Source organism: Quercus robur, chromosome 10 (genome assembly GCF_932294415.1).
Source record: "Quercus robur chromosome 10, dhQueRobu3.1, whole genome shotgun sequence".
NCBI classification, from domain to species: Eukaryota; Viridiplantae; Streptophyta; class Magnoliopsida; order Fagales; family Fagaceae; genus Quercus; species Quercus robur.
The window spans coordinates 31,607,000-31,634,177 of NC_065543.1; the positions used below are offsets into that span (position 1 = coordinate 31,607,000).

Here is a 27,178-nt window from a genome sequence, read left to right on the forward strand (position 1 = left end):
TCCCCCCTTAAAAGCTTTCCTAGCAATACTTGAGTCTATGCTCTCATAGATGAGGAGGAACCTTGCTGGATAGAGGACCAGGTGACTAATGAATTTCTGTCCCATGAAGTTAGGTCTATGCTTAGCATTCCTCTAAGCGATCACAGGTCTGAAGATACTCTCATTTGGAAGGGAACAAAGAATGATAATTATTCCACCAAAAGTGCTTATAGGTTCCTCTCTTAAGATGTTGCTTCCTCCAAGCCGGGATTGTCGAACCCATCAATAATGCTAATTCCCTTTTTTGCGCTCCTCCTACTCCTAGAGCGGGAAGAAGATAAAGGAAGAAGATAAGAAAACGTGAAGTGTTCTCTTGGTTTCCCGACTTGTTGCTTCTCAAGGCCACCCTCTCTCGGCTGGATGTTGGTCCAGCCTACTACGAGGATCCTTATCCAGCAACCCAACCTAAAAAAAGAGCTCATAATGGCATTTGGAAAGACATTCGGACCTTTAGAGTCCCAAAAAAAAAAAAAAAAGACGTTTTTTGTGGCCGGCCTGTTGTCATTCATGTATTGCTATTGGGCACATTGTCATTAATGGTTTGAGATGGGGTAAAACTATTGCAATGGGATCAGATGGTTGAGGAAAAAAAGTTAATAATCTGATTAGAAACTTTTCTTTAAATAGAAGATTTTTTTTTTTTTTTTTTTTTTTTTGAGGAAAAATAGAAGAAAAGTTAAAAGCTTAACTTGGAAACCATCCAATGAAGGTGTACTAGGGTTTCTGGCTTTGATTTTGGTGCAATTTTTGCTCTATTTTTGCATGTTTTGTCAAGAAAACGAAGTGAAAGAAAATTAAGTAAGAGAAATGAAAAGCAGAACTTTATTTTTTTATTCTCTTCCTTAAAATATGAGGAAGGAAAATTCTTGTGCTTTTTTTGTTTTTTTTTTTCATGATTTAGATTCTTTAATCATTCAAACGCTTATGTGGGATTTTTTTTTTTTTTAATATCAATTAATTTTTTTTTTTAATTTTTATTAGCCACATTATCTTTTGTTAGTTTTATTTTAGGTTAGTAAACTCTTGAACAAAATGTATCTTTTAAGTATTTTTAGTGGTTTATTTCTGAAAACAAGACAATTGTCAAGTTCTGCATTTTATTGTCAATTTTTTTGTAAATTCGACAACTTTGGATAGTTTGTTGATTGATTGAGACTGTATGTTTTCAATCAATCGAGTACTTAATTCGATCAATTGAACGACACAGTACAATTTGTAGGTTACAAGCCTAGCCCATTGTCCAAGCTTCTAGGGTGTTGTGCTACTTAAGCTAATTTATAAAGAGACCTTATAGAAATTGAAAAGAGTAATTTATTATGTATCTAGGGTTTATGTACCAAAAATTGTTGCCTTATCAAGATCCAATGCTGTAGAAACTGTTGTCTTATCAAGAAAACTTAGTTGTTGGAACCAAAACCTTCAAGTGGGCACTTGAAGTCATGGATCTTGTTCGCGTTCAACAAAGTTTCCTAACTGAAGAAGTCCGTGAATTCGGAGTTACATTAGGTAATGATAGTAAGTTTATTATATATGTTGTAGTAGTTTAGAATTGGATAATTCTATGTTGTAAAAAATTTTATTTAGTTAATGGATTTGTTTTGTCTTAAGGATTGTTAGGTTAAATTCCCCAATGGTTTTTACTTTGGTTTCTATTCCATTAGTTTTTTTTGGGTCACCATACTGCTGTATTTTGTAGTTTTCATTGCACTTTTTGTTAATTTCACAATATTGGTGCTGATTGCATGATCAATGGTTGTTCATAATTTGATTAATTAATAACTTAGCCTTAAAAATATGTTAACTGGAATTTTAATAGGTGTCTAAAACCTAACATCTTTAATTGTGCCAATTGTGCAATCCGTTAGCCACATTAGCTTTTTCCCGCTCCTAAGTGACAAAAGGGACAAAATTAACTTTAAGTTTGAAATTATAAGGATTAAATTTTATCTTGAGAAACTTAAGGACCAAATTCAAGTGGGCCCAAAATATAGAGACGAAAAATGTACTTCTTCCTTGAATTAACTAAACCCCTATCTAGGGTTTGTTTTGTTGAGAAGCAAAGCTACTGTCATGTTTGGGCTCAAATACATTATGAACTACTTCCCATTTTTTGTTATATGTACATTATGCTCGGGCATGTTGAAAAGAGTGTGCTTTGAAGATGTAGGAAGATCTTGGATCTTTGTTGCTAGAGCCCCAATTTGGCTCATGGGTTTGTGCTGAATCTTGTTGTAAAATGCTCAGTAAACAATAAATTAGCAAACACCACAATACACAAAAATTTACTTGGTTCAATGAACTCTAAGCCTACATCCACGTGTAATGCTAACCAAAATTCACTATTCATAATAGGAATTACAACCTCACAATCTTCACAAAAAACTCTTAAACATAACATAACCCAAAACTCCAATACACCCAAAGGTGCCCTTACACTCACTCACTAGACAAAACTTAGTCTTTACGTAGTAACTTGAACCTGTTAACTTGTTTTCCTCTAAAATAGTTTGGAGGTATCTCATTCAACTCATTATGTAGTGACTCATAAAACCATCAATGTGTTTAGTCACATAACATATTAAATAGGCCATGCGACCCAAAGTAAGTGGGATAGATTTCTTTTTTCTTTCTAAAAACTGGTTTGAAGGTAAATTTCCTTTCTTGTTTTACCCCCGATCACATGTGGGGTTATTTTTTTTCATCAATCATTAATATATGTATAATTTTGATTAGGTTTGGGCTAGTATGTTAGCATTTGCATTAGGTTTGGTAAAATAGCATAAGACCCAAATTTTGCCCAATCAATACTAAAAAACACCCACATAAATTTATGTATTCATTGTACAAAAATGAGATTTTGCTACCGTGCTTGTGCAAATATATACAAGCATTGTAGTTTATGCATAATGGTTTTTTATATTCTTTCTTTGCATTTCTAAGGGTAAAGAGAGTAAATGGTAGATATCTAGAGCAATGGCACTCACGCTTGGAATACCCTACTTTTCGCATTGTTAATCAAGTTCTTTCCAAATTTAATTTACCCTTGTTATGCTTGTTTCAGTTCTTTTAGTAAATAACTTCCTTTTTTTATATTTTATTTTGTATCTTGTACTAAAATAAAATTTCATTTGAAATTAATTTGCACAGATGTATGGGTCCATTTCCTTTGACTTTATCCCTAGACAGATAAAAGTGATGTCCTTTCAATTTTAAAAAATGGCAAAAATATGTGCTTCAAGGCTTTTCATTTATATTAGAATAGTTTGAAATATCATTATATCCTATCTTATAAAAATCGAGAGAGAGAGAGAGAGAGATGGCAGCAGAGCAAACAGGCAAAACGTCTGAAGCATATCCGATGAAAGGTGGAGATGGTGTCCGTAGCTACGCCAACAACTCGTCTTACCAGGTGATCTTTTTATTTATACAAATTAGAAATTAATATTCATTAATATATATATATATATATTTTAACTTTCTTATATGTACATTACAACTGGTTTTCTTCCGTCCTTTCAAATGCTTCAATGTTAGGCCGTTGATCGAATACAAAATCAATATCTACATAATAAGTTTATAATTCAAACTTCATTTATTATTATCATTTTGTTTTTTAAATTTCTATTTAGCAGCTTTAATTTTTGTTTGCAAATGAAGTCGTGGTATGAGTGGGTCTGAAGCATGGCTTGTTTACAATTAAATAGCTGATTATGGTATTCAACGGCAAAACCAAATCATCTTGAATTTACAGCTTTGGTTCACCATGAAAAAAGTTTGAACGCCTGTGATTGTTATATCAATTTAATATATGGGCAGTGTTTATGGTAAACAGTGTTTATATCAACTAAAAGTCTTCTTAGTGTTTTTTTGTAGTTGGTAAAACATATGTTTGTCCGTTTGGGAAGAAATTGTTTAGTTGAAATTGACCTTTTGCTGAAAATATAAAAATAAAGTTAAAAGTTAGGTTAACATATAATAGGATTCATGAATAGAAATAAAAAGAGCAATATGATTAATGAATAATACAAAAAAAAAGCATAAAAACTCAAATATACTGAAACTTGCATCACATTCCAAAAACTTAAATAAGCTAAGCTTGCATCACCTTCCAAAAACTCAAATAAGCTGAAACTTGCTAAAAACTCAAAAAAGTTATTTGTACTATTTATTTATTTATTTTTTTCATACATTGATTCATTCCAAGTGACAGAGTTGGGATTCAAATAAAGAACGTCTTCTTTGAAATCACTGTAAGTTGTTAATTGACCTAAAGTTCATTAATATAATTTGTATATTTTAATGAAATAAAAATTCATTGAACATTTCCAGATTTATGCTAACAAATCCCAAAGAATTTTTCTTAAAATTTAAATATTAAGGAAATAAAATTATTTGTTGCATATGTAATAAAAATTAAATATTTAATTGAAATATTTTCCTAAGTGAAATGTTAAATGAATAGTATTCATTTCTCTTTCAAAAAAGAGTGACACATGACATTAATTAAAAGATAAGTTGGAAGGCTAAATGAAAGAATTTCTGCTCATAAAAATGAAAAACAAGAATTTTGAAAGAACATGTTATATGAAAAAACTTCATGCTCTCTCTCTCTCTCTCAAACACACACACATTAAACTTCCTATTCTAAAAATTTCCGTTAAGGTTTTTATTTATTTATTTTTCTACAACTGTATTTTAATAACTGATTTTGCTTGTAGATTTTGAGTTCGCTATTAGTTAAGTTTATAAATGTGAAAGATTTTTAAAAATACTAATCCAAAATCTGGCATTGACGAACGAGGGGTTTGAGGGGTTTTAGTTTTCAAACGAAGTCATTTTATAGCAAAGAAAGTTGAAGAATTGATGAAGTGTAATTTCAGTAGAGAGAGCTAACGAAACGTATACAGCAATAGCAAAATAGACTCACAATTTTTGTTTACAGCCACTTATCCATTCTATATTCTCATTTTATATGCTCGTTTGTAGAACATATTACTCATAAACTGTCCAACATTCAGTATCATAGAGTATAGTTGGTTTTATATCACTATTATAAACCTCTGAAAAAAATATCATTGTTATAAAATTTTCATTTAACTTAATCTGTAATCTATATATGGTCACAAAATAATCTTGATATGCTTTTCCTCTTCATCGACCTTCTTCTTATCTTATGATTTGTGTCCTCTTCAATTTCTCAATACTTATGAATTATTAATCCAATATTTTAGAGATGATCACTCTTTGGTATCTCTCAACAATCAAGTTTCACAACCCTTTAATCTTTATTTATATTTTTACTAAACTTACACTCCATGCACTATATTTAGCTTTTCAAATTCTAAAACATCCCAAAATTTCTAACTTAGCATTTACTTTGTGTCTAGTTTTATAAACTAAAAATTAAATCATGTGCCAAAAAAAAACCAAGGGACTTCATATTGAATAGTTTATTTTTTTTTTTGAGAAATTATTGAATAGTTTATTAATAGACTCATACATAACCAATGAAAATATTTGAGGACTTAATGAATAATATTGTTGAAATGTGAAATTAAAAAAATGTGGTTACAATAAAAAAAATTGTCCAAACAAGATTTATCAAAGAATATAAATTTTGGACAAGTTTGTAGGACAAAAAAAATGAATGCCCTCCAAAATTAACAAAGTTAATTATAAGAACAAATATTGCAAACAAAAATATAAGGATATAAAAAGAAAAAAAAAAAGGAATATTTAACAAACCCCACATTCACATCACGTGCAAAAAAGGTAGGGTTGTCTAAGTAAATTTATGGCATGGCAGGCTTGGCAGCCAAGCTCAATGTCATTTTGAAAAGGAAAAGAATGGGAGAAGATGTAGGTGTGATGTGTGGCTGAGTAAAATAACTTCCTGCCACTGCACCACTCAAATAATTCCATAAGAAAAAGGTGGCTGAAAATCGGCTACAATCTACACCAACTGCCCGTGAAAGAAGCAAGTGCAGTACTGCACATTCTTTGCAGTTTCTGTCCCACTGATTGGTCAGTTGAAAAAATAAGGAGCTAATCGGTTTCTTCAATTTCTCTATAAATTAGAGAAGGCTTCAGCAAGTAAAAAAAAAAAAAAAAGGGAGAACGCACATACACAAGAGAAGGATACACACGGACAGAGCAATAAAGAGCAAACAGCCAGGGAGACAATGAGAGCAAGTGAAAAGAAAAAAGGATAGAGAAGAAGAAGCAAAAAGCAATAAGTTAAAGACAGAAGCTACAGAGGTCTGTATATGAGGAGACTTCACAAGTTTTCTTGATCGCTGACCCTCTCACTCTTCCTTCTCAAAACTGAATTTTTGTTGGGTAATACAAATAAGATTGGGTTTCATGAGGAGTTCCTAACTCCATATGTGAAACTTGGGAGTCTCTGACTTGCCGATCCTATCTGAGAATTACCAAATAAAGTTCTCCCAAGCTTTTGTCTAATGTCTTCTCGAAATCCAATGGAGTCATTGACTCTACTAATTTAAATATTAGAATCTTTGATTTTACCAAATCAAATACATCAATGGAGTCCTTGACTCTATTGTTATGAATTGATTCAATGGAGTCCTTGACTCTATCTTATAAATTAATTCATTAGAGTCCTTGACTCTACCAATTTAAATATTAGAGTCCTTGACTCTACTAAACCAAATACATCAATGAAGTCCTTGATTCTACCATTATGAATTCACTTAATGGAGTCCTTATTCCACCAATTCAAATATTAGAGTCCTTGACTCTACAAATAAATAGAGTCCTTTACTCTACTATTCATTACAAATTAATTCAATGGAGTTCTTGACCCCACCAATTAAACAATTTGGTGTTTTGACTTCACCAATTTAAAATAATATGTGTCAACGGAGTCTCTGACTCCCAAAATTATTTTAAATAGAGTGGAGTTTCTAATTCCTTCGAATTAATTCAATGGAGCATTTAATTCCAATATGATTAATTCTTTGGGATTCCTAATTCCTCAACCAAAATAGGAGTTTCTAATTCCTAAAATAAAATGATCATAAAATTGATTTGAGAAAAATTTCCAATTCCCAATCTTTAAAAATGTTCATAAAAGTAAAATTGCTTTAAAGGAGTTTTCTTTCCTTTAATTAATTTTAAGGACTTCAATCAAAATATCATTACTTGTTAAAGTTAATACAAAGAAGCAAATGAAATAAAGGGAAATTTGTTTGGACATTCAATTTCTCAAAAGGAGTATTTGGTTCAATTTCCATAAAAATATGGGTCCTTTCCTTGAGATTAAAATAAATTATCTCACCCAAAAACAAAATTAAGTCCATGCTTATATGACTTACATTAAAAATTTTATCAAAAGAACTCTTCCTTCCTCATCTCTAGAACACTTGATAAAATTCAAATTTCTTGTTTTCGTTTCCTTTGTCTTAGTAAGTTTATAGATATTTTTGCTCCGTATTTGGTCCTCAACTTGTTAATTATTCAAGTCGTACTTAAGATGATCACCTGGTATAAAGCTTGCATGTTTCAAGAACATAAAATAGGCTCTACCAAATTTCGATAGCTGCCGCAAATATGTTTTTAGTTTTCCATAGTTATGTAATTATGTTGACAACGAAGTTATTAAAATGATGATAAGGAATACTTATTTTTTATATATATTTTTCTTGCTTTTCAGAGAGGAGTTATTGACTCTGCAAAATGGCTGATCACTGAGGCAATTGCAGAAAAGCTTGATGTTGACAACTTCGTTTCATCATACACCTATAGAATTGCAGATTTAGGTTGCTCTGTTGGGCCTAACACATTTTTTGCAGTGCAAAACATAATTGAGGCATTACAGTTTAAGCATCAACGCCAAGGGCTTCATTCTCAGCTCCCTGAATTTCAAGTCTTCTTTAATGATCACATCTTGAATGATTTCAATACACTCTTCTCATCCCTCCCACCAAACAGGGAATATTATGCTGCAGGCGTGCCAGGTTCTTTCCACAGTCGCTTATTTCCCAATGCATCTTTGCATTTCGTTTTTTCTTCTTATTCCATCCACTGGCTTTCCAAAGTACCAAAACCGGTAGTCGACAAAAGCTCCCCTGCTTGGAATAAGGGGAGAATCCACTACCCAAATTCAAATGATGAAGTTGTTAAGGCCTATCAAGCTCAATACACTGAAGACATGGAGTGCTTCCTGCATGCTAGGGCTAAAGAGGTTGTGTGTGGAGGATTGGTTGCACTTATCATTCCTGGCCGCCCCAACGGAATGCGCCATTCTCAATCTCTAACAATTGGCGTCCTTGAATCTTGCCTCATGGACATGGCTAGGAAGGTAAGACATGATCAGTTGCCCCAAGTTTTTAGTTTACTTTTTGAATATAGCCCCTTTGATTTTGATCTAATTTTTTTTTATCGTTATCTAAATTATTGATATTAAAGTGAAGCTTGAATAGCCTTCAATAATGCCCTACAACTGTTGTGAAAGACATAATAGTCCTCTAATTAATTGTTAAAAAAGTATAAATAATAAGATCCACACTTCCCCTATCAGCTTAGGTTTTTCAGTTGCGCTGTAAAATTGTTGTTGTATTTGGATTACACGATACATGCATGTCCTTAGAGAGCTTTATTTTTCTTTCGTTCAGGGAATAATCAGTGAGGAGAAAGTGGACTCTTTTAATCTACCAGTGTATCTCATGTCTCCCCAAGAACTGGAAGCTGCTGTGGATCGAAATGGATATTTTAGCATAGAGAGAATTATTACAGAACTTGGTACCGTACCTGAAACTCAAAGCCAAAAAATATCATCCAACTTTCAAGCAGCATTTGAAGGAGTGATCATGGCACATTTTGGATATGAGATCTTAGACGAGCTCTTTGACTCATTTGGAAAGAAATTTGAAGTAGAATTCATGACCAAGCCTATGTCAGGAAGTTCCTCTATTTTCTTTGCTCTTCTTAAACGCAAAGCAACAAATTAGAATGCCCTTTGTTTATTTTCGTTTAGTTTGTTAAGTAATGGGATTCATGGAGCTTTAGTATTTTCTGCTTTAGCTTCATTATTATGTTAATGCCATGCTATATGTCTGAAGGAAAATATTACACCATTATGAATTTCAAAGCCACTAAGAGAAAGAAAGTCAGTGATGCAAGAGAGTAGAGACAAATATGAAATTCGTTAAACTCTAGAGCAAAGGAGGCGTGGATATAATCGATAAACTCTCTCTATTCCATTGGTTAAATTTTGGAATTTTCTTTTTCAAAATTAATATATATATATATATATATATATATATTTTTTATAGAACGGATTTGATAAAAATGATTTTTTTAATTATATATATATATTTATATATATATATATATATATATTTTTTTTTTTCTGATGGGCTTAAAAAATGGGTTATTGGTTAATTTTTTGTTGGTTGGATTAATTTTTATTATTAAAGAGAGGACCAAGGATTATGTAGGGAATCTAATGCAATATTTGGAAAGGGAGGAAGAGAAGAGAAAGGAAATTGTGCTAAAATGACAATTCTCCTTGTTGGCATTATAGGAAAGTAGAAAAAAGAGAGAAAATGGGAAGAATGACTAAATGAGCATTTATCTGAGCCCACTTTTCTCATTTGCCCAAATTGGGAGGAAATGAGAAGTGGGAGGAAATGAGAAGTTAAGTAAAAAACTTGCAACTTTTTTTCTCAAAAAAAAAAAAAAAGTGCAACTTTTGAGGACCCATCACTAATGACATATAAAATTTCAATTTTGTCCATCACCAAAGTAAACATTTTGGATTTTATTTGGGGTATTTAGGTAAAATTATATATCTAAATTAAATATATTATTTTCTTTTTCGTCTCTTTTCAAACATATAAAAAGAAAGCCTTTTCTTTTTCATTTCTTTTCCCTCCCTCTCTTCTCTTCTCTTCTTTTCTCCTCCTCTTGGTTAAAACCATACACTGGGCCTTTTTTGCCGAATAGCATAATTTTAGAAAAAATTTAGGAAAAAAGTATTGGACCAAATTTATTTAGTTATGTAATATATTTTTTGAAACTCGAGTTTGTCAAATTTGGTTTAAAGTGAAACTCAAGTTTACCAAACTCAAGTTTTGGAACATTATGACAATTTGATCAAACATAATGCTTAGAACTCAAGTTTGGTAAACTCGAGTTTCACTTGAAACTTGGATTTGACAAACTTAGGTTCTTAAAAAAGTGCTACATAACTAAATAAGTTTGCTCATCAACTATTTAGTAATTTTTTTCTAAAATTATGCTATTTGGAAAATCTTTCCATAGACACTGTAAGTTTGTAAGTTAAGTTCAATTTTCTTGGGCCTAGATTCTAACATTCCGTCCATGCTTCCTTGTGACGTGTAAAGCTGGGGAAAAGAGAAACAATGTATAACTGCCATCATATTCTTCTATTCAATAACATATGAAATTTCTTGAAGTTGACAAAACCGAAAATTAATAATGCAATTGCGCACGAAAGTCCACAATGTTCACCTTACCATAAAGAAAAAGAGCCCGCCCTGTTTTACATCATTACAGTCACAGAGAGAGAGAGAGAGAGAGAGAGAGAGAGAGAGAGAGAGAGAGAGAGAGAGAGAGAGAGAGAGAGAGAGAGAGAGAGAGAGAGATGGCAGCAGAGCAAACAAGCAAAACAATTGAAGCATATCCGATGAAAGGTGGAGACGGTGTCCACAGCTACGCTAACAACTCTTCTTACCAGGTATCCTTCTCTATATATACGTTTACCAAGAATTTTAGGCCGTTGGCAAGTTTATAATTTACTCTTCGGGTTTGAAATCTCTTACTCATACAGTCATACTCATTTTTATCCTTCGGTTTTGGGTGGGTTAATGAGTCCAGTTCCAATTTTTCTCGGTCTAAACAAATGCCAAAGATCTGTAACCACTACCATTGTATCCTCTCACACTTTATTAGAATGATAATTCTTTCTGGTAATGCAAACTAGCTTGAATGACTTCCTAAAAAATGTAAGACTAATATCTCATTTATTTAAGTATATCTATAACTTCCCATCGGATCTCATGTAAGCAATATACATGTAACATGCCCAGATAATAATAATAGCTTAATCTCAGGTAGTATATTTGTCTTTGTAGAACCTGTTTGGTTGAGCTTATGTTCATCTAAAAGGGAATGTAAAATTTTTTTAAAGGTACAACTTGTTATTTTATAGAATAAATAAGATAACAAATAAGCTCATCCAAAAGAAGTACTCATGATTATTGTGGGCAATATCTTGTGTTGGTTGGTGTGTGGATAAACTGTTAGGACATATGTGGAACATGTTTAGAACATATGTCATATAGAATTGGTTAATCTTTTGACAAAATGCACTTTACTTGTAATTGGGTAGATCTAGAATGTGTTTAATACTTCAAAGAATAAGAGTTCAAGTTCAAGTATTGAAACTATGCAAATCTGTCTAAGAATCAAGTGAAGAAGCGTTGTTCATTAAAACTCGACAAATAACTCGACCGATGTATTTATCGAGGTTTAATTCTTTGAAGCTCGACAGATAGCTCAATAGTTGTATCTATTGAAGATTACGAAATTCAGATTTCCAGATCTGTTTTTCACGCATATCTAAGCTATTTGTGTATTTTTTTTTTCCTTACAACCCTAGACATATATAAGGATTATTTAAAGGGCCGTCTAGGGTGATGCAACTGAATGCAAAGGTTTTATTGATGCATATTGTGACAAAATACAATTTGCCCTAGTTCACATTTCTCTTGAAAAAGCTGCTACGTTTGTACGTCATAGAGTTTTGTAATCAAGAAACTTCTTGATCTTTATTGTGTGGATGAACTGAAGAATTTTGCAGCCAACATCTTTCTCAAGTTGATGAGTTAGCACGTACTGTGATATGTGCATTATTGGTTAGTCACGTACTTAGATTCGTGCATTGATTGGTTAGTCACGTACTTGGAGCTATGTATTGAAAGGAGAGATTGTCACTACATTACAAGTCCAATTGGGTATTGGGGTAAGGGTTCAACTGTAGGTTGGTATAAGGTACTGAGATTCCTTTACTTGTAACCGCTTGTTTTGATAATAGTGGATTTTCGATAGTAGTGACCTCACCCGATGGGGTTTTGCCTCGGTGGTTTTCCCCATTCGTAAACAAATCATTCATGTGTCAAATTTAATTTCCCTTGCATTTAGTTATTTGGTGATTTGTTTGTGCTACCACATGTATTGCATGTTAAATTGACTTAATTAATTCACTTGGCTAATTAATTGGTTAATTTATCCAAGGAGTTAATACATTCTTGACCTATCATAAACAATTGTCTAGAACTATATGTTATTAGTTTTTCGTAATTATGTAATGACGACAGCAACTAAGTTTATTAGAATGATAATGAGGAACACTTTTGCTTTTCAGGGAAGAGTTAATAACGCTGCAAAAAGGCTGATCACTGAGGCAGTTGTAGAAATTCTTGATATCGAGAACTTTGCTTCCTCAAACACCTTTCGAATTGCAGATTTAGGTTGCTCTGTTGGGCCTAATACATTTTTTGCAGTGCAAAACATAATTGAGGCAGTGCAGTTTAAGTATCAATGTCAAGGGCTTGATTCTCAGCTCCCCGAATTTCAAGTCCTCTTCAATGATCACACCTTGAATGATTTCAACACACTTTTCTCCTCCCTCCCATTAGACAGGAAATATTATGCTGCAGGCATACCGGGTTCATTCTATGGTCGCTTATTTCCGAATGGATCTCTACACTTCGTTCATTCTTCTTATACCAACCATTGGCTTTCCAGAGTACCAAAACCTGTAGTTGACAAAAGTTCCCCTGCTTGGAATAAGGGGAGAATACACTACAAAAGTGCAAAAGATGAAGTTATCAAGGCCTATGAAGCTCAATACGTTGAAGACATGGAATACTTTCTGCATGCTAGGGCTCAAGAGGTTGTGCGTGGAGGATTGGTTGCACTTATCGTTTCTGGACGCCCCAACGGAATCCACCATTCTCAAACTACACAAAATATAACATTTGAACTCCTTGGATCTTGCCTAATGGACATGGCTAAAAAGGTAAGACACCATCAGTTGTCCAAATAATTCCAAGGGATTGATCTATGGCTCCTAAGGCTTCATGCAATTTAAGAAGTCCTCGGTTTAAAACTCTTAGCTAGTATTTTGAGGTTACTTCTATCAAATTCCTTCCTATAATTACCTAATGTGTACAATAGACACGCCTTGAGAAATAGGTAGGTGGTGGAAGAGCTTAGGACCCACATTGGCCAAAAAAAAAATTCGGTTGCCCCAAGTTTTAAATATACTTTGTGAATATATTGATTTTGGTCTGCCTTTTTATCTTCATCTAAATTATTTTTCAAAAGTTAAAGCTGGAAAAGTATTTATGTCTTTAAACCGTTGTGACAAGCTTAATTATCATCTTAATTGTAAAAGAAAAAAAAAGATTAAATCTACTTTTTCCTTTTAGCTTAGGTTATACTTTGAAATTGTTGTTGTTGCATGATACATGTCTTGTCCTGAGAGTTGATTAATTTACTTTTGTATCTTTCAGGGAATAGTTAGTGAAGAGAAAGTGGACTCCTTCAATATGCCATTGTATTACATGTCTCCCCAGGAACTAGAAGCTGCTGTGGATCGAAATGGGTATTTTAATATAGAGAGAATGGAGGACTTACCTCCCATTCAAGAAATAATTACTAGTACCATTCCTAAAAGCCAAATAATCGCATCTCACTTGCGAGCTGCATTGGATGGACTAATCAAGACACATTTTGGAGATGCAATCTTAGACGAGCTCTTTGACTCATTAAGTAAGAAAATTGAAGAAGGAATGCCCATGGTTATTTCTGGAGGATCCATTAATTTCTTTGCTCTTCTTAGACGCAAAGCAATGGATTAGAACGTGTTTTGTTTATTTTCGTTTGGTTTGTTAAGTAATGGTTATTCACGAAACTTTATTATGTATTTTTTTCTTTTGCTTATTTTATTACTATGTTAATGTCTCATTATATGTCTCAAGGATCATGAAAGATTACTCCACTATGAATTTGAAAGCCAATAAGAGGCAAGGTTGTACGCAATAAAATTTTGATTCCAAGAATAGATTGGAATTAAAAAAATATTTTATTTATGTTTCAAGAAAATATTACAATTTCTATGTACATTATTTACAAAAGAATCTATTCCCCTTATTCTTTTGAGTAGAGGTGATCGTTTCAAATTTGAAGCCTTTTAATTTTTAACACGCATGTTTCTTATGTCCAACTAGATAACTTAGTGATGAATTTAATAATAAATCTAGTTGCTTGTTTAAGGAATTTTCGTTCTTCGAATTAATGTTCTCTCAAATTTGTATAAAAATTATGAATGATTAGATCTCATTGTTAGATAATAAAGATGTGTTTAAGTATATTAGATTTTAAATAAAAAATAATTTGAAATTATAATAATATGAGATAATAAATACTTTTGTTATCTATACTCTATATAAAGAAGGACAGTTGAGGTACGTACTTGTTTGACAAAACGACTTCTGAAATGTTAAAACGGTGTGAGGGTCCTTTTTTGGACAGTACCCAGGTTCAAGTAGAAACAAGGATCTTGGGCCCTTTACTTGTTGTTTGGTGGATTGGGCTTAGTTCACTGCAGCTAAATGAGGGCTGATTACGAACCAAGTTGTATGCAAGTCATATAAAACTTCTCAAGGCAAAAATGCGATTCCTCCTAAGCAATAAAATACTATTATAAGTGTTTTAGTGTCATAAAATGACCCTTTACTCTTACGAAACAATTAAAATAATTATTCATAATATTCACAACGAGAAAGAGATTGAAAGAGAGTATTTGAGGTTTATCTTTTATTGTGTAAACATTTAAAAAAGTTCATTCACTTGGTACCCCGGGCATACTGTCATGGTTCCCAAGGATACTAGGCCTATAAGAACCCAAAATGTTGATTCTTTGAACTATACGATATTTCTCCATACTTATTATGCAATAGAATTTTGTCATTTCCCTTTACCTTTATAGGTCCTGCATAAGAACACACTATACAATACACATATCTTCAAATAATTGTTAGTTTTTTAGATTAGGATATACATTTTAATACATATACATATATGTAAATGAATTTCATGAGAATGATTCAGCCACGAGGATCCTGGCCCCAATTCTCATAGACTTAGTGCTTTTGCACAAGACTTGTAGGATGATTTGGAACTCAAGTCCAAGTGGCTTTGCTTGGGTATTGCCTTCCAAGATAGTTAGGTGAGGAGGATTTATGTGGGAGAGAGTGATATCTGATGTGTGCATGTTTTGGCATATGTTTCTTTGGAGACTAAGTGATATTTTGAATGATCTCAAAGATATAAGACAAATTCCTTCACCTTGGCTCTCTTATTTTGTTTCTTTCTTTCTCTTCCTTGCAGGGCTATTAAAGCTCTAAGAATATATCTTTTGAACTTCTAAACTATCCCTCTAAATCCCCATTTTCTATCCCTTCCAAAATCCCCCTTTGTTGCTATGTCTTAGTGTTCATTTTATAGCAGGCCTAGTCTGGTACCCTGGGCGAGGATGTCCCAGGTCTGTTGGGTAAAACCATGTCCTCTCGAACCTGAAAATGTGCATTGGGCAGAGGTTTAGCTTATTTAGGCAATTATAACTCAAAAGGGGCATTTGGCTTTAGCTATAAATGAAAGATTCCTCATTGGAAAGTCAAATGAGTGGGTGGGCTGCTCAGTGTACTGTGACAGCTTTAGTTGAAAATGACAATTGAGAGGAAATTGTGGGGAGGTGTCATGCACATGGGGGAACTGAGTTTTCCATTGGTTCATGCATTCCAAGTAAATATATGAACTAAGGGAAACCCTCAGGATCCTCCTTTCACCAGAAATCACTCCCTTACTATCCACTCGGGGTTCCACGGGCTAGGACCATTGTTACAAAGATTATACCTGGTTTTTTGCTGGATTTTTAATGACTTTTGTTGGAAATATAAACATACATTTTGCTGCATATCCTCTGGTCTAACTGGGATCTTTCTTCTTGCTGCATATCCTTTGGCTCGACCGGGATCCTTCCTCTGGTCTGGCCGAGATCCTCTTCTTTTTTCTTTATTATTATTATTATTTCTTTCTTTTTTCCTTCTTTTTGGGACTTTGGGCCTTCATGGTCCTTTTTAGCTTCATGAATTGGGTCTTCTTTTGTTAAGGCCCATGGTCTTTCCTTACTTTTCATGGAATGAGCTTTCTTGTGAAATTTTGGTCCTCAACATTAGCCCCCCGAGCTCGTGGGTTACCTGTAGCCCACACGCGAGAAAATAAATTGTTCTTGGACACTTTCTTGGTTTGTAGAACCAATGTGTAGATCAAATAATTCTCGAGGGAAACTCCAAAGGAATTGCTACACTTCCTTCATGGGATGAACTAACATGTTTAGAATTCACCTTCATGTTAGTATTAAGCTGTAGATTGGTATTCAACAAATCAACTTTGTCAAACTTACAATGATATATGCATATATATATATATGTATAACCAATTATATTGGTATTGCATTTTATGCTAAGAGTATATTTCTAGCACTAGTGTTTGCTAGTAATTCTAGGATATGTTCTTTTGAAAGTAGCATACAAAAATCACATTGAATGCATATTAAATCTCAATATAAGATAGCATTGCTTTGTCAACAAGATTTTATTTGTTTTACAAAATAGGTTGAATGAGGGGAGCCCCCATGAACTTTGCCAAAGATATTCTATGCATTGTAGTACATGCTTGCTATGGCTAAGGTGAATAACACCAAGATGTTTGTCCCATGAGATTTTTAGTCCATGGATAGTGACTTACCAATGGGGCCCTGATATCATAAACCATTGAATCATATAAACATGCTGATTTAGAATCTAATCAAGGCTAGCTACTCTTCTAAAAATGTATTAAGAGATAGAAACTTCCCTAAGGACATGGCTTAGAAGGTGTTGAGGTACAAATTTTTGGGCCTTGATTTTATTGGCTCACTCACAAAATACCCACATAAGCCCACACATTATTTAAAACCCACATAAATATTTCCCATATATATTACCCAAATATTCCCCATTTTATTGGGCCTTCACAAATACTCCGTACCCAAGCCCATAAATTGCCATGGGCCCTCTCACAAATATTACCTATTATATCCCACATATCATCCAACTTAAATTCTCCAAAAAATATGCTCATTATATCACTACCAAAATTGGGCTGTAAATTACACTATCCCCACACAAAGCCCAACATCATTTGGCTTGTGGGCAAAACTCAAAGAAAGCCCTAATTCCAAAGTCCCACTACGATGTGGCTAATTCCAAAGTCCCATTACGATGTGGCTAATTCCAAATATCCCACTACGATGTGGCAAATTCAAAGCCCGCTACGATGCGGCACTATTTACAAAAACCGCTATGATGCGACACTATTTACAAAAACCACTATGATGCGACACTATTTACAAAGCCCGTTGCTACATGGCAATACTTTTCAAAATCTCAAAATCATTTTTTACAAAGCCCAAATTCTTATTTGGCATCTATTTTCACAAAACCCAAATTCCTATTTGGTACTATTTCACAAAGCCCAAATTCCTATTTGGCACTAGTTTTCAAAGCCCAAATTCTCATCTGGCATCTATTTTTTATATAAAAGCCCAAATGCTAATTTGGCATCCATTTTACAAAGCCTAAAACCATTCTAGCAATTATCTTACAAAGCCCAAAATGACATTTTGGCAAAAACAATTACTCTATACTCAAAGCCCAAATGTTAATTTGGCACTTATTTTTACAAAGCCCAAATAATCTTTTGGCAACTATTTCATGAAGCCCAAATGCTATTTTGGCACATATTTACTAAATTCAAATATTATTTCAACATTTGTTAAATCCCCAACTCATGGGAAATACAAATTATTCATTTCTCAAAAGAATATCTCTTTGACAAAATTTTATGGGAACTATGTCTATTACTTCCATAACCAAACTATAAAGCCCATGAATATCACCCATGGCAAAACTACTCATTTTGTATGGTTAACAAAGCCTAAGCCAGCTTATCAACAAAGCCCAGCTGGATCAGACCAGCCCATAAGCAAATCTTTGCAATTGAAGAACACGTGAACTGGTCAGCCAAAACTCAGCAATGAATAAACAGCTAGAGCCCCTTCCCATCAGGTCCCAACATGTCTAATTAGTCAGAAAACAGACATGTGTCCACCAGGGGATGAATCCTTCCTCCACAAGCTGAAATCCCATCATCTCTCAAGTGACATAAAGCTGAAAGTGATGTGACAAAAAGATGGGAAAGTTGGGAAAGCTTTAGCCAGTTGTTACTTCTTTCTCCTTCAGCTCATTCAGTCAAGAAAACAAAGCTGCCATGACCAGACTAGTGAAGCTCCTGAAACGACAAAAAATCAGCTCATTTTCATACTAAAAATATGTATTTTCTTGTTCATGAACCAAGCACATGAACCCCAAATGGGGAAACTTAGGGAAATGTGGTTTGGAGGGCACCAAAGGGGATCCCAGCAGAGTTCTCAGCAAGGGCTCCAAGGTTGACACCTGGCTTGGGGTGGTCCAATCTGCCCTGGGGAACTCTGATTCTAGTTGCAGCATATCCAAGATCATTAGCCTAAAGCATGCTCTAATCCATCAGCCAAGGCTAATCAGTATTTAATGCTAAAGCCAGAAACCCAGCTGTGATTACCCAAAACAGCAGAAAACTTCTAAAGTTAAGCTTACTACTCTTAGCTAAAAATCTTAAGAACGATTCTCTAAGGATTTTCTGGAGATTAAGGAAGATTCAGCAAAGATTATTTGCTAATCACCCCCTGAAAACCTTAATATAAATGGACCTCTCCATTAATGCTTCAACAACCAACAACACACTAAGACTTACACCAGAAAAGTTTCTGCCTTAACCTCTCTGTTTAAGCTTTCTCTAAGCTCTGAAAAAGTTTCTAAGTTCTTAGTTTCAAGCATAGAAACTAAGTCTCCCAGCTCCTAACTCACAAATACTTTCTCATAGCTCTACTCATAAACACTTACTTGCCCCAGCAGAATATTTCAGCAGTACTACTATACACTCTCACTCATTACTCATACTACTCACAAATGATTCTCCCTACTCACTACATATATTATATTCATGAGCATGCCATAGCACCATAATGATCTTGCTGCACTAGCTGGGATCTCTCTCTCTCCCTTCATCTCACACTAAGTTTTCTCCATTATTTGTTATTATAGAACCGATGATATTTATCTACTCATTTACTATCAATGGTTATGATGTGACTGTTACTATAAAGTTTTTCCCTCATATTGTTGTATTAGAAAACTCCTCTTCAGAGCTAACGGATGATGAGTCCGAAAACATAGATATTTCCCTCAGTCTGTAAAGTAACTAACGGTTGGAGACTTATTTTGTTTCGTTTTACTTTACTGCTGGGCCATTTTCTGCAGGAATACCTTAACAGTTGGGCCTTTTTCTGCAGAAACATTTTTACTACTGGGCTGTTTCCTGCTGAAATACCTTACTGCTGGGTTATTTCTTAGAGTATGTTTTTCAACCGTGCTGACGTGTTCATTGTAAGGATTGTTCATGGACCACTCTTGACAGTTCCAATCTAAGCCCAAGGCATAAAATATAGTGGACTTCTTGAATCTTCACCTATAGCTTTTGGGCCATGCATCAAGCCCATCGTCGAGTTTCAGTTTAGACCCTCCGACCCAACTTAAATCTTATTTGTCGGGAAGGAAACTTTTGTGCCCCCGACATTTTGGCGACTCTGCTGGGGAGTCTACTAAAGCCAAGAGTTCACCATGCCTCATAGGTTGCGAAACAGCCAGCAAGAGGGAACTAAGAACACCAGTATCCCAGCGGCACAAAGCCATCACAGTCAAGCTCCACAAGACAAGCTGACCAACATGAGGTCAACCAAGAAGATTCTGATCGCCGATTCTCTTTCCTTTTGGAAACAATACAAGGAATACAGCAAGCTCAATTCGAGTTTGCTGAATCTTTAAAGGTCTTAAAAGAGACTCAAAGGCCAACGCCTCAGCCATTATATGAAGAACCAGATCCTAGAACACAGCAGGAGAGGGGCTCAACCGTTGGGAATCCTCAGTCTGGTGAGCAAAATGCCTCTCTCCCTCAATTTGTTACAATATCTGATCTTACTGCTTTGCTGGAAAAGGAAAGACTTAGCCAGCCAAAGGAACCAAGGCACTTTGTTCATAGGCCTCCATACCCAGAGAAATATGAAACTCCCACCTTCTCTCTTTACGATGGGAGGAAAGGAAATGCGATTGAGCATGTCAACATATTCCTAGATTCTATGGGACCTTTTGCTGGAAATGGTGATCTTTGCTTAAGGGAATTCTCAAAATCTCTTACCGATCGTGCTTATACATGGTACTCCACACTACAGCCAGGTCCTATTGCCACATGGGATGACATGGTTGAAAGTTTCTGTTCAAAGTATTTTCATGGGAAGGAAAAGGTTACCATCCTCACTCTTCACAATACCAAGCAAAAGTCCTCTGAAGGACTCCTTGAATTCATCCGACAGTTCTGAGATGCTGCTCTTGATTGTTATGGGCAGTTCAAGGAGCAGGAGCTGGTTGAGATTTGCATTGACAACATGTCTCATGAGTACTGAGCTCATGTAGAGAATCTTGATATTGTTCAGTTTGCCCAGCTGCTCCAGAAAGCTCGTAAGACAGCCATATCAATCAAACCTTTCACAGCTAAAAGGCCCAAGCCAGAAAAGAAAAATGCTCCTCAAGCTCTTGCAGTCTCCACCAATGAGCCAATAGTTGGGGAGAAGTGGAACAGGGAAGAGGAGGAAGAGTATCATTCCATACCATGCACTGATGAAGAAATGAATGCCGTCATTGACAAATGGATGGTTGATGGAGTGCTTAGGCCTTTCAAGCCTATCCATGAGCCTACTCAGGAAGACATGCGAAAACCCCTTTATTGTCGGTATCATCGATATGTGGGTCATGGAAATAGAGATTGTAGAACAATCCGGAGAACATTTCACAAGAAGATTTCAGATGGCACTTTGAACCTCACTCGTGAACAAGAGGTCCAGCGGAACCCACTGCCTCAGCATCACAGAGGGAAAGCTACAATCGCCATACTTTTTCATAATGGGGCTGATGAGAATGAAATTGCCAGTGGTACAAGCATGCCTCCAACAGCTATCTCTGCTCTTCAAAGAAGCCTTACCTTTCGGACTTTGTTCAATCAGTTAGGGCTCAATAAGGAGTCAAGAAGATCAGCAACCGAAGCTCTTGTATCCATCGCTGCTAGCTCTGGAACACACTGTCTCACAGCTGAAGCTCATGCCAGCCGTGCCTTCCTAAAGACTACTAATGTCATCACCTTCACCGACGAGGATATGGAGGTACAGCACCCTGATCATAGTAAACCATTATATATTGCTGCTCAAATTAACGATGTTCACATAAGAAGAGCATTAGTCGACACTGGTGCATCACTTAATCTTATTTCAGCCAGCACACTCAAAGCAGTTGGGATCCCACTCAGCAGAATAGCTGGGGCTCCTATTGAGGTTTTTGGTTTTGCTGGAATTCATGAATGCACTATTGGGAGTATACAGTTAGTTCTTAAATTGGGGCCCATTGTCGCTCTCACTATATTTCATGTTATCGACTCGCCCGTTTCTTATCATGCTCTACTTGGGAGGCCATGGCTCCACAGACACAAGCTTGTGCCATCTACTTACCACCAATATGTCAAGGGGAGGTTTAATGGTAAGCCTATACGCATCCCTGTTAATCCTACACCATTTGATGTATCCGAAGCACACCACTTTGAAGCTACTTTCTATGATGAGCTCACCCCGAGTGGGGAAGATTCTACTTCAAGGCCGGTTGGGATTCCTTTACCCAGTTGGCAAGACATAGAGAATAATCCTGAGATAGACATGAGGTCTTTCCTTGATCAAAGAAAAAAGAAAAGAGAACGTGGGGAAACCTCCAGCGGTGCCTCACAGCCATGTTGTGTACAAGTCCGGCTGCTGGATGGTTGTTTGGGGTATTGTTTATGACGGTACACGGGGCCTAGCTGTCTCAAACAGAAGGGTCCCGGACTGAATGAAGCAAGCACTACACCAACATGCTGTTATACTCAAGAAAAAGATTCACCAGCGGTAGAAGAAAACCTGCCCAGCAGTCTGGCAGAACTGTCTGAAGAGCCCCCAGCGGTAGCCAATTTTTCACCTGATGTGGAGCTGGAAACCATTAATCTCAATGATGATCCTAATGTCCAGCGACCAACTTCAGTAAATGCAGCCTTGCCACTGCTTGAAAAGGCTCAGCTCATTTCGCTATTAAAAGAGTACATTGATGTCTTCGCTTGGGAGTACCATGAGATGCCCTGTTTGGATCCTAACCTAGTAGCACATGCTCTCAACGTAGAACCAGGGGCAAAGCCAATGGTACAGCCCATGCGGACCTTCCATCCTGACGTTGAAGCCCAAATCATTCAAGAAATCTAGAAACTTCTCACAGCTGGGTTCATCAAGCCTATAATGCACCCAAAGTGGCTTTCAAATATTGTACCAGTCAAGAAAAAGAATGGGCAAATACGATGCTGTGTTGACTTTTGAAATCTCAATAAAGCATGCCCCAAAGATGAATTTCCACTGCCTAACATGGATATGCTCATTGACTCAGCTGCTGGGCATGCTATGTTTTCATTCATGGATGGCTTCAGCGGCTATAATCATATCAGAATGTCATCCAAAGATGCAGTCAAAACAGCCTTCCAAACTCCTATTGGTAACTTTTATTACACCGTCATGCCCTTCGGTCTCAAGAATGCCGGTGCCACATACTATGACCGCAATCTTTCATGACATGATGCACAAAGAGATCAAGGACTATGTGGATGACATTGTTGTGAAGTCAAAAACTAGAGCAGATCATCTTGCTATCTTACGAATGGTCTTTGAAAGATGTCGACTTTACAAGCTCCGCATGAATCCACTCAAATGTGCCTTTGGAGTTACAGCTGGGAAATTTCTGGGATTTCTTGTCCATCAAAGAGGCATAGATGTTGATCCTAACAAAGTGCAAGCCATTACTACTATGAAGCCACCTGCAACACTCACACAGCTCAAAAGTTTCCTTGGTAAACTCTCATACATCCGGCGGTTTATTCCGGGTCATGCTACCCTCACAACTGCCTTTGCACCACTGCTGAAGTAGGGAAACCCTTCCGCTGGAATTCCAGATATCGGCAGGCATTTCTCCAGCTGCAGCAACTCATGACCAAACTACCAACTGTATGTGCGCCTATACTAGGGGCACTTAAGCTGTATTTGGCTACCATTAAAAGCAATAGGTCTTCACAAAGTCCCACTACGATGTGGCTAATTCCGAAAGTCCCACTACAATGTGGCTAATTCCCAAAGTCCCACTACGATGTGGCTAATTCCAAAAGTCCCACTACGATGTGGCTAATTCCAAATATACCACTACGATGTGGTAAATTCAAAGCCCGCTACGATGTGGCACTATTTACAAAAACCGCTATGATGGGACACTATTTACGAAGCCCGTTGCTGCACAGCAATACTTTACAAAATCTCAAAATCAACTTTTACAAAGCCCAAATTCTTATTTGGCATCTATTTTCACAAAGCCCAAATTCCTATTTGACACTATTTCACAAAGCCCAAATTCCTATTTGGCACTATTTTTCAAAGCCCAAATTCTCATTTGGCATCTATTTTTTATATAAAAGCCCAAATGCTAATTTGGCATCCATTTTACAAAGCCTAAAACCATTCTAGCAATTATCTTACAAAGCCCAAAATGACATTTTGGCAAAAACAATTACTCTATACTCAAAGCCCAAATGTTAATTTGGCACTTATTTTTGCAAAGCCTAAATGATCTTTTGGCAACTATTTCATGAAGCCCAAATGCTATTTTGGCACATATTTACTAAATTCAAATATTATTTCAACATTTGTTAAATCCCCAACTCATGGGAAATACAAATTATTCATTTCTCAAAAGAATATCTCTTTGACAAAATTTTATGGGAACTATGTCTATTACTTCCATAACCAAACTATAAAGCCCATGAAATCCATGGCAAAACTACTCATTTTGTAGGGTTAACAAAGCCCAAGCCAGCTTATCAACAAAGCCTAGCTGGATCAGACCAGCCCATAAGCAAATCTCAGCAATTGAAGAACACGTGAACTGGTCAGCCAAAACTCAGCAATGAATAAACAGCTGGAGCCCCTTCCCATCAGGTCCCAACATGTCTAATCAGTCAGAAAATAGACATGTGTCCACCAGGGGATGAATCCTTCCTCCACAAGCTGAAATCCCATCATCTCTCAAGTGACATAAAGCTGAAAGTGATGTGACAAAAAGCTGGGAAAGCTGGGAAAGCTTCAGCCAACTGTTACTTCTTTCTCCTTCAGCTCATTCAGTCAAGAAAACAAAGCTGCCATGACCAGACCAGTGAAGCTCCTGAAACGACACAAAATCAGCTAATTTTCATACTAAAAATATGTATTTTCTGGTTCATGAACCAAGCACATGAACTCCAAATGGGGAAACTTAGGGAAATGTGGTTTGGAGGGCACCAAAGAGGATCCCAGCAGAGTTCTTAGCAAGGGCTCCAAGGTTGACACCTGGCTTGGGGTGGTCCAATCTGCCCTGGGGTGACACCTACCTAAAGCATGCTCTAATCCATCAGCCTAAAGCATGCTCTAATTCATCAGCCAAGGCTAATTAGCATTTAATGCTAAAGCCAGAAACCCAGCTGTGATTACCCAAAACAGCAGAAAATTTCTAAAGTTAAGCTTACTACTCTTAGCTAAAAATCTTAAGAACGATTCTCTAAGAATTTTCTGGAGATTGAGGAAGATTCAGCAAAGATTATTTGCTAATCACCCCCTGAAAACCTTAATATAAATGGACCTCTCCATTAATGCTTCAACAAACAACAACACATTAAGACTTACACTAGAAAAGTTTCTGCCTTAACCTCTCTGTTTAAGCTTTCTCTAAACTCTGAAAAAGTCTCTAAGCTCTGAAAAAGTCTCTAAGTTCTTAGTTTCAAGCATAGAAACTAAGTCTCCCAGCTCCTAACTCACAAATACTTTCTCATAGCTCTACTCATAAACACTTACTTGCCCCAGCAGAATATTCCAGTAGTACTACTATACACTCTCACTCATTACTCATACTACTCACAAATGATTCTCCGTACTCACTACATATATTATATTCATGAGCATGCCATGGCACCATAATGATCTTGCTGCGCTAGCTGGGATCTCTCTCTCTCCCTTCATCTCACACTAAGTCTTCTCCATTATTTGTTATTATGGAACCGATGATATTTATCTACTCATTTACTATCAATGGTTATGATGTGACTGTTACTATAAAGTTTTTCCCTTATATTTTTGTATTAGAAAACTCCTCTCCAGAGCTAACTGAAAGTTCAAAAACGTGTACAAAACACCTTTGAACGTTTAGACCCCCAAAAAAACCAACTTAACCAATACAAGCAATATGTCAAACAACTAGTGTGCGGAAACTTAACACATGCTATGATACGAAATTGGTTAAATACTATCTAAGCCATAATAGAATAAAACCACAGCAGATAATATAAAGGCAAAGATAGAGAGGAAGGAAGATGCAAACTCAAAGACAACACGCGATGTGTTATCAAAGAGGAAACCGAAGTCCTTGGCGAAAAACTTCTCCGCCGCCCTCCAAGCGGTAATCAATCCACTAGAAAATACAGTTGGGATACAAGGACAGCAATAGACCCTCCAAGCCTAATCTACCCAGTGCACCTAAGCCCTCCAAGCTTCTTGCTCCAACGAGGTTGCGCCGAACCTTTTTCTTTTCTAGCTTCCCGGATTCCGCTACTAGACCGTAGCATCAACCAATGAAGATTGGCTCCTTCCTAACTGCTTCCCAGAAATCCAAACAACTGTCTCACAGTGATGATGATGGTGAGAACCAGGTTTGGTATAATGCCTCTCAAGGATTTGACAATGGAGAGGAAGAGAGTAGGGGAATTTGAAGAGACTCTAAGGTAGAGATTGTGGGTGAAGCAATCTGGTTTTTCTTTAGGGTTTCTCTCTCAAAATTCTCTCTGGAAGCTCTCTTTCAATCGTGGGTAAAAGGGGTATTTATACTGGAGTGGGAGAGGAATGTGAAACGTCAGGTTTTACAAAACAGGGGTGGCTCGCGGCTTGACCAAGTCGCGAGATCCAGTTGCGAGTTAACCGTATGGCCAGTTGTCCTGTTTTGTCCTGTAGTGCTCCAGCTAGCATGACTGTTCATCTTCCAGCATGCTTGGCACGTGTGCAGCTTCTGGCGGCTTGCAGCCGCGAGTCCACCAGCGAGTCCCAGCCGCGAGTCTCTGTTTTCTTGCACACTCTTGAGCAAACTTCACTCTATCTCACTCACTACCCTTACAACAAACCCACCTAAATACAGGGTTACTAAATGCTGAATTACAAGCAAATTTGGCACGGAATAAAGCCAATTAGATGGTTGAATAAATTCAACCTTACACTAACGAATGATAAGTCCGAAAACATAGATATTTCCCTCAGTCTGTAAAGTAACTAACGGCTGGAGACTTATTTTGTATTGTTTTACTTTACTGCTGGGCCATTTTCTGCAGGAATACCTTAACAGCTGGGCCTTTTTCTGCAGAAACATTTTTACTGCGAGGCTGTTTCTTGCAGAAATAGCTTACTACTGGGTTATTTCTTATAGTATTTTTTTCAACCGTGCTGATGTGTTCGTTGTAGGGATTGTTCATAGACCATTCTTGACAGTTCCAATCTAAGCCCAAGGCATAAAATATAGTGGACTTCTTGAATCTTCACCGATAGCCTTTGGGCCATGCATCAAGCCCATCGTCGAGTTTCAGTTTAGACCCTCCGACCCAACTTAAATCTTATTTGTCGGGAAGGAAACTTTTTCGCCCCCGACAGAAGGTTTAAGAACATCTCTACGCCTTGCTTTAGCCAAAAACCTTGCTTTTCTGGTGGGTGCTC

General features: G+C 36.2%; 2 protein-coding genes across 2 annotated transcripts; both read left to right on the plus strand.

Moving 5' to 3' along the window:
- The first annotated feature begins 3,334 nt into the window (after positions 1–3,334).
- Positions 3,335–9,151, plus strand: LOC126703177 (loganic acid O-methyltransferase-like). Its single transcript, XM_050402105.1, has 3 exons — positions 3,335–3,448; positions 7,715–8,362; positions 8,676–9,151. The coding sequence occupies exons 1-3, from the start codon at positions 3,356–3,358 to the stop codon at positions 9,009–9,011; spliced, it is 1,077 nt and encodes a 358-aa protein (XP_050258062.1). The 5' UTR covers positions 3,335–3,355; the 3' UTR covers positions 9,012–9,151.
- A 1,466-nt stretch (positions 9,152–10,617) lies between these two features.
- Positions 10,618–14,138, plus strand: LOC126703248 (loganic acid O-methyltransferase-like). The gene is made up of 3 exons (XM_050402202.1): positions 10,618–10,762; positions 12,452–13,108; positions 13,605–14,138. Exons 1-3 carry the CDS (start codon positions 10,670–10,672, stop codon positions 13,950–13,952), a joined length of 1,098 nt encoding a protein of 365 aa, XP_050258159.1. The 5' UTR covers positions 10,618–10,669; the 3' UTR covers positions 13,953–14,138.
- The last annotated feature ends 13,040 nt before the right edge of the window (positions 14,139–27,178 follow it).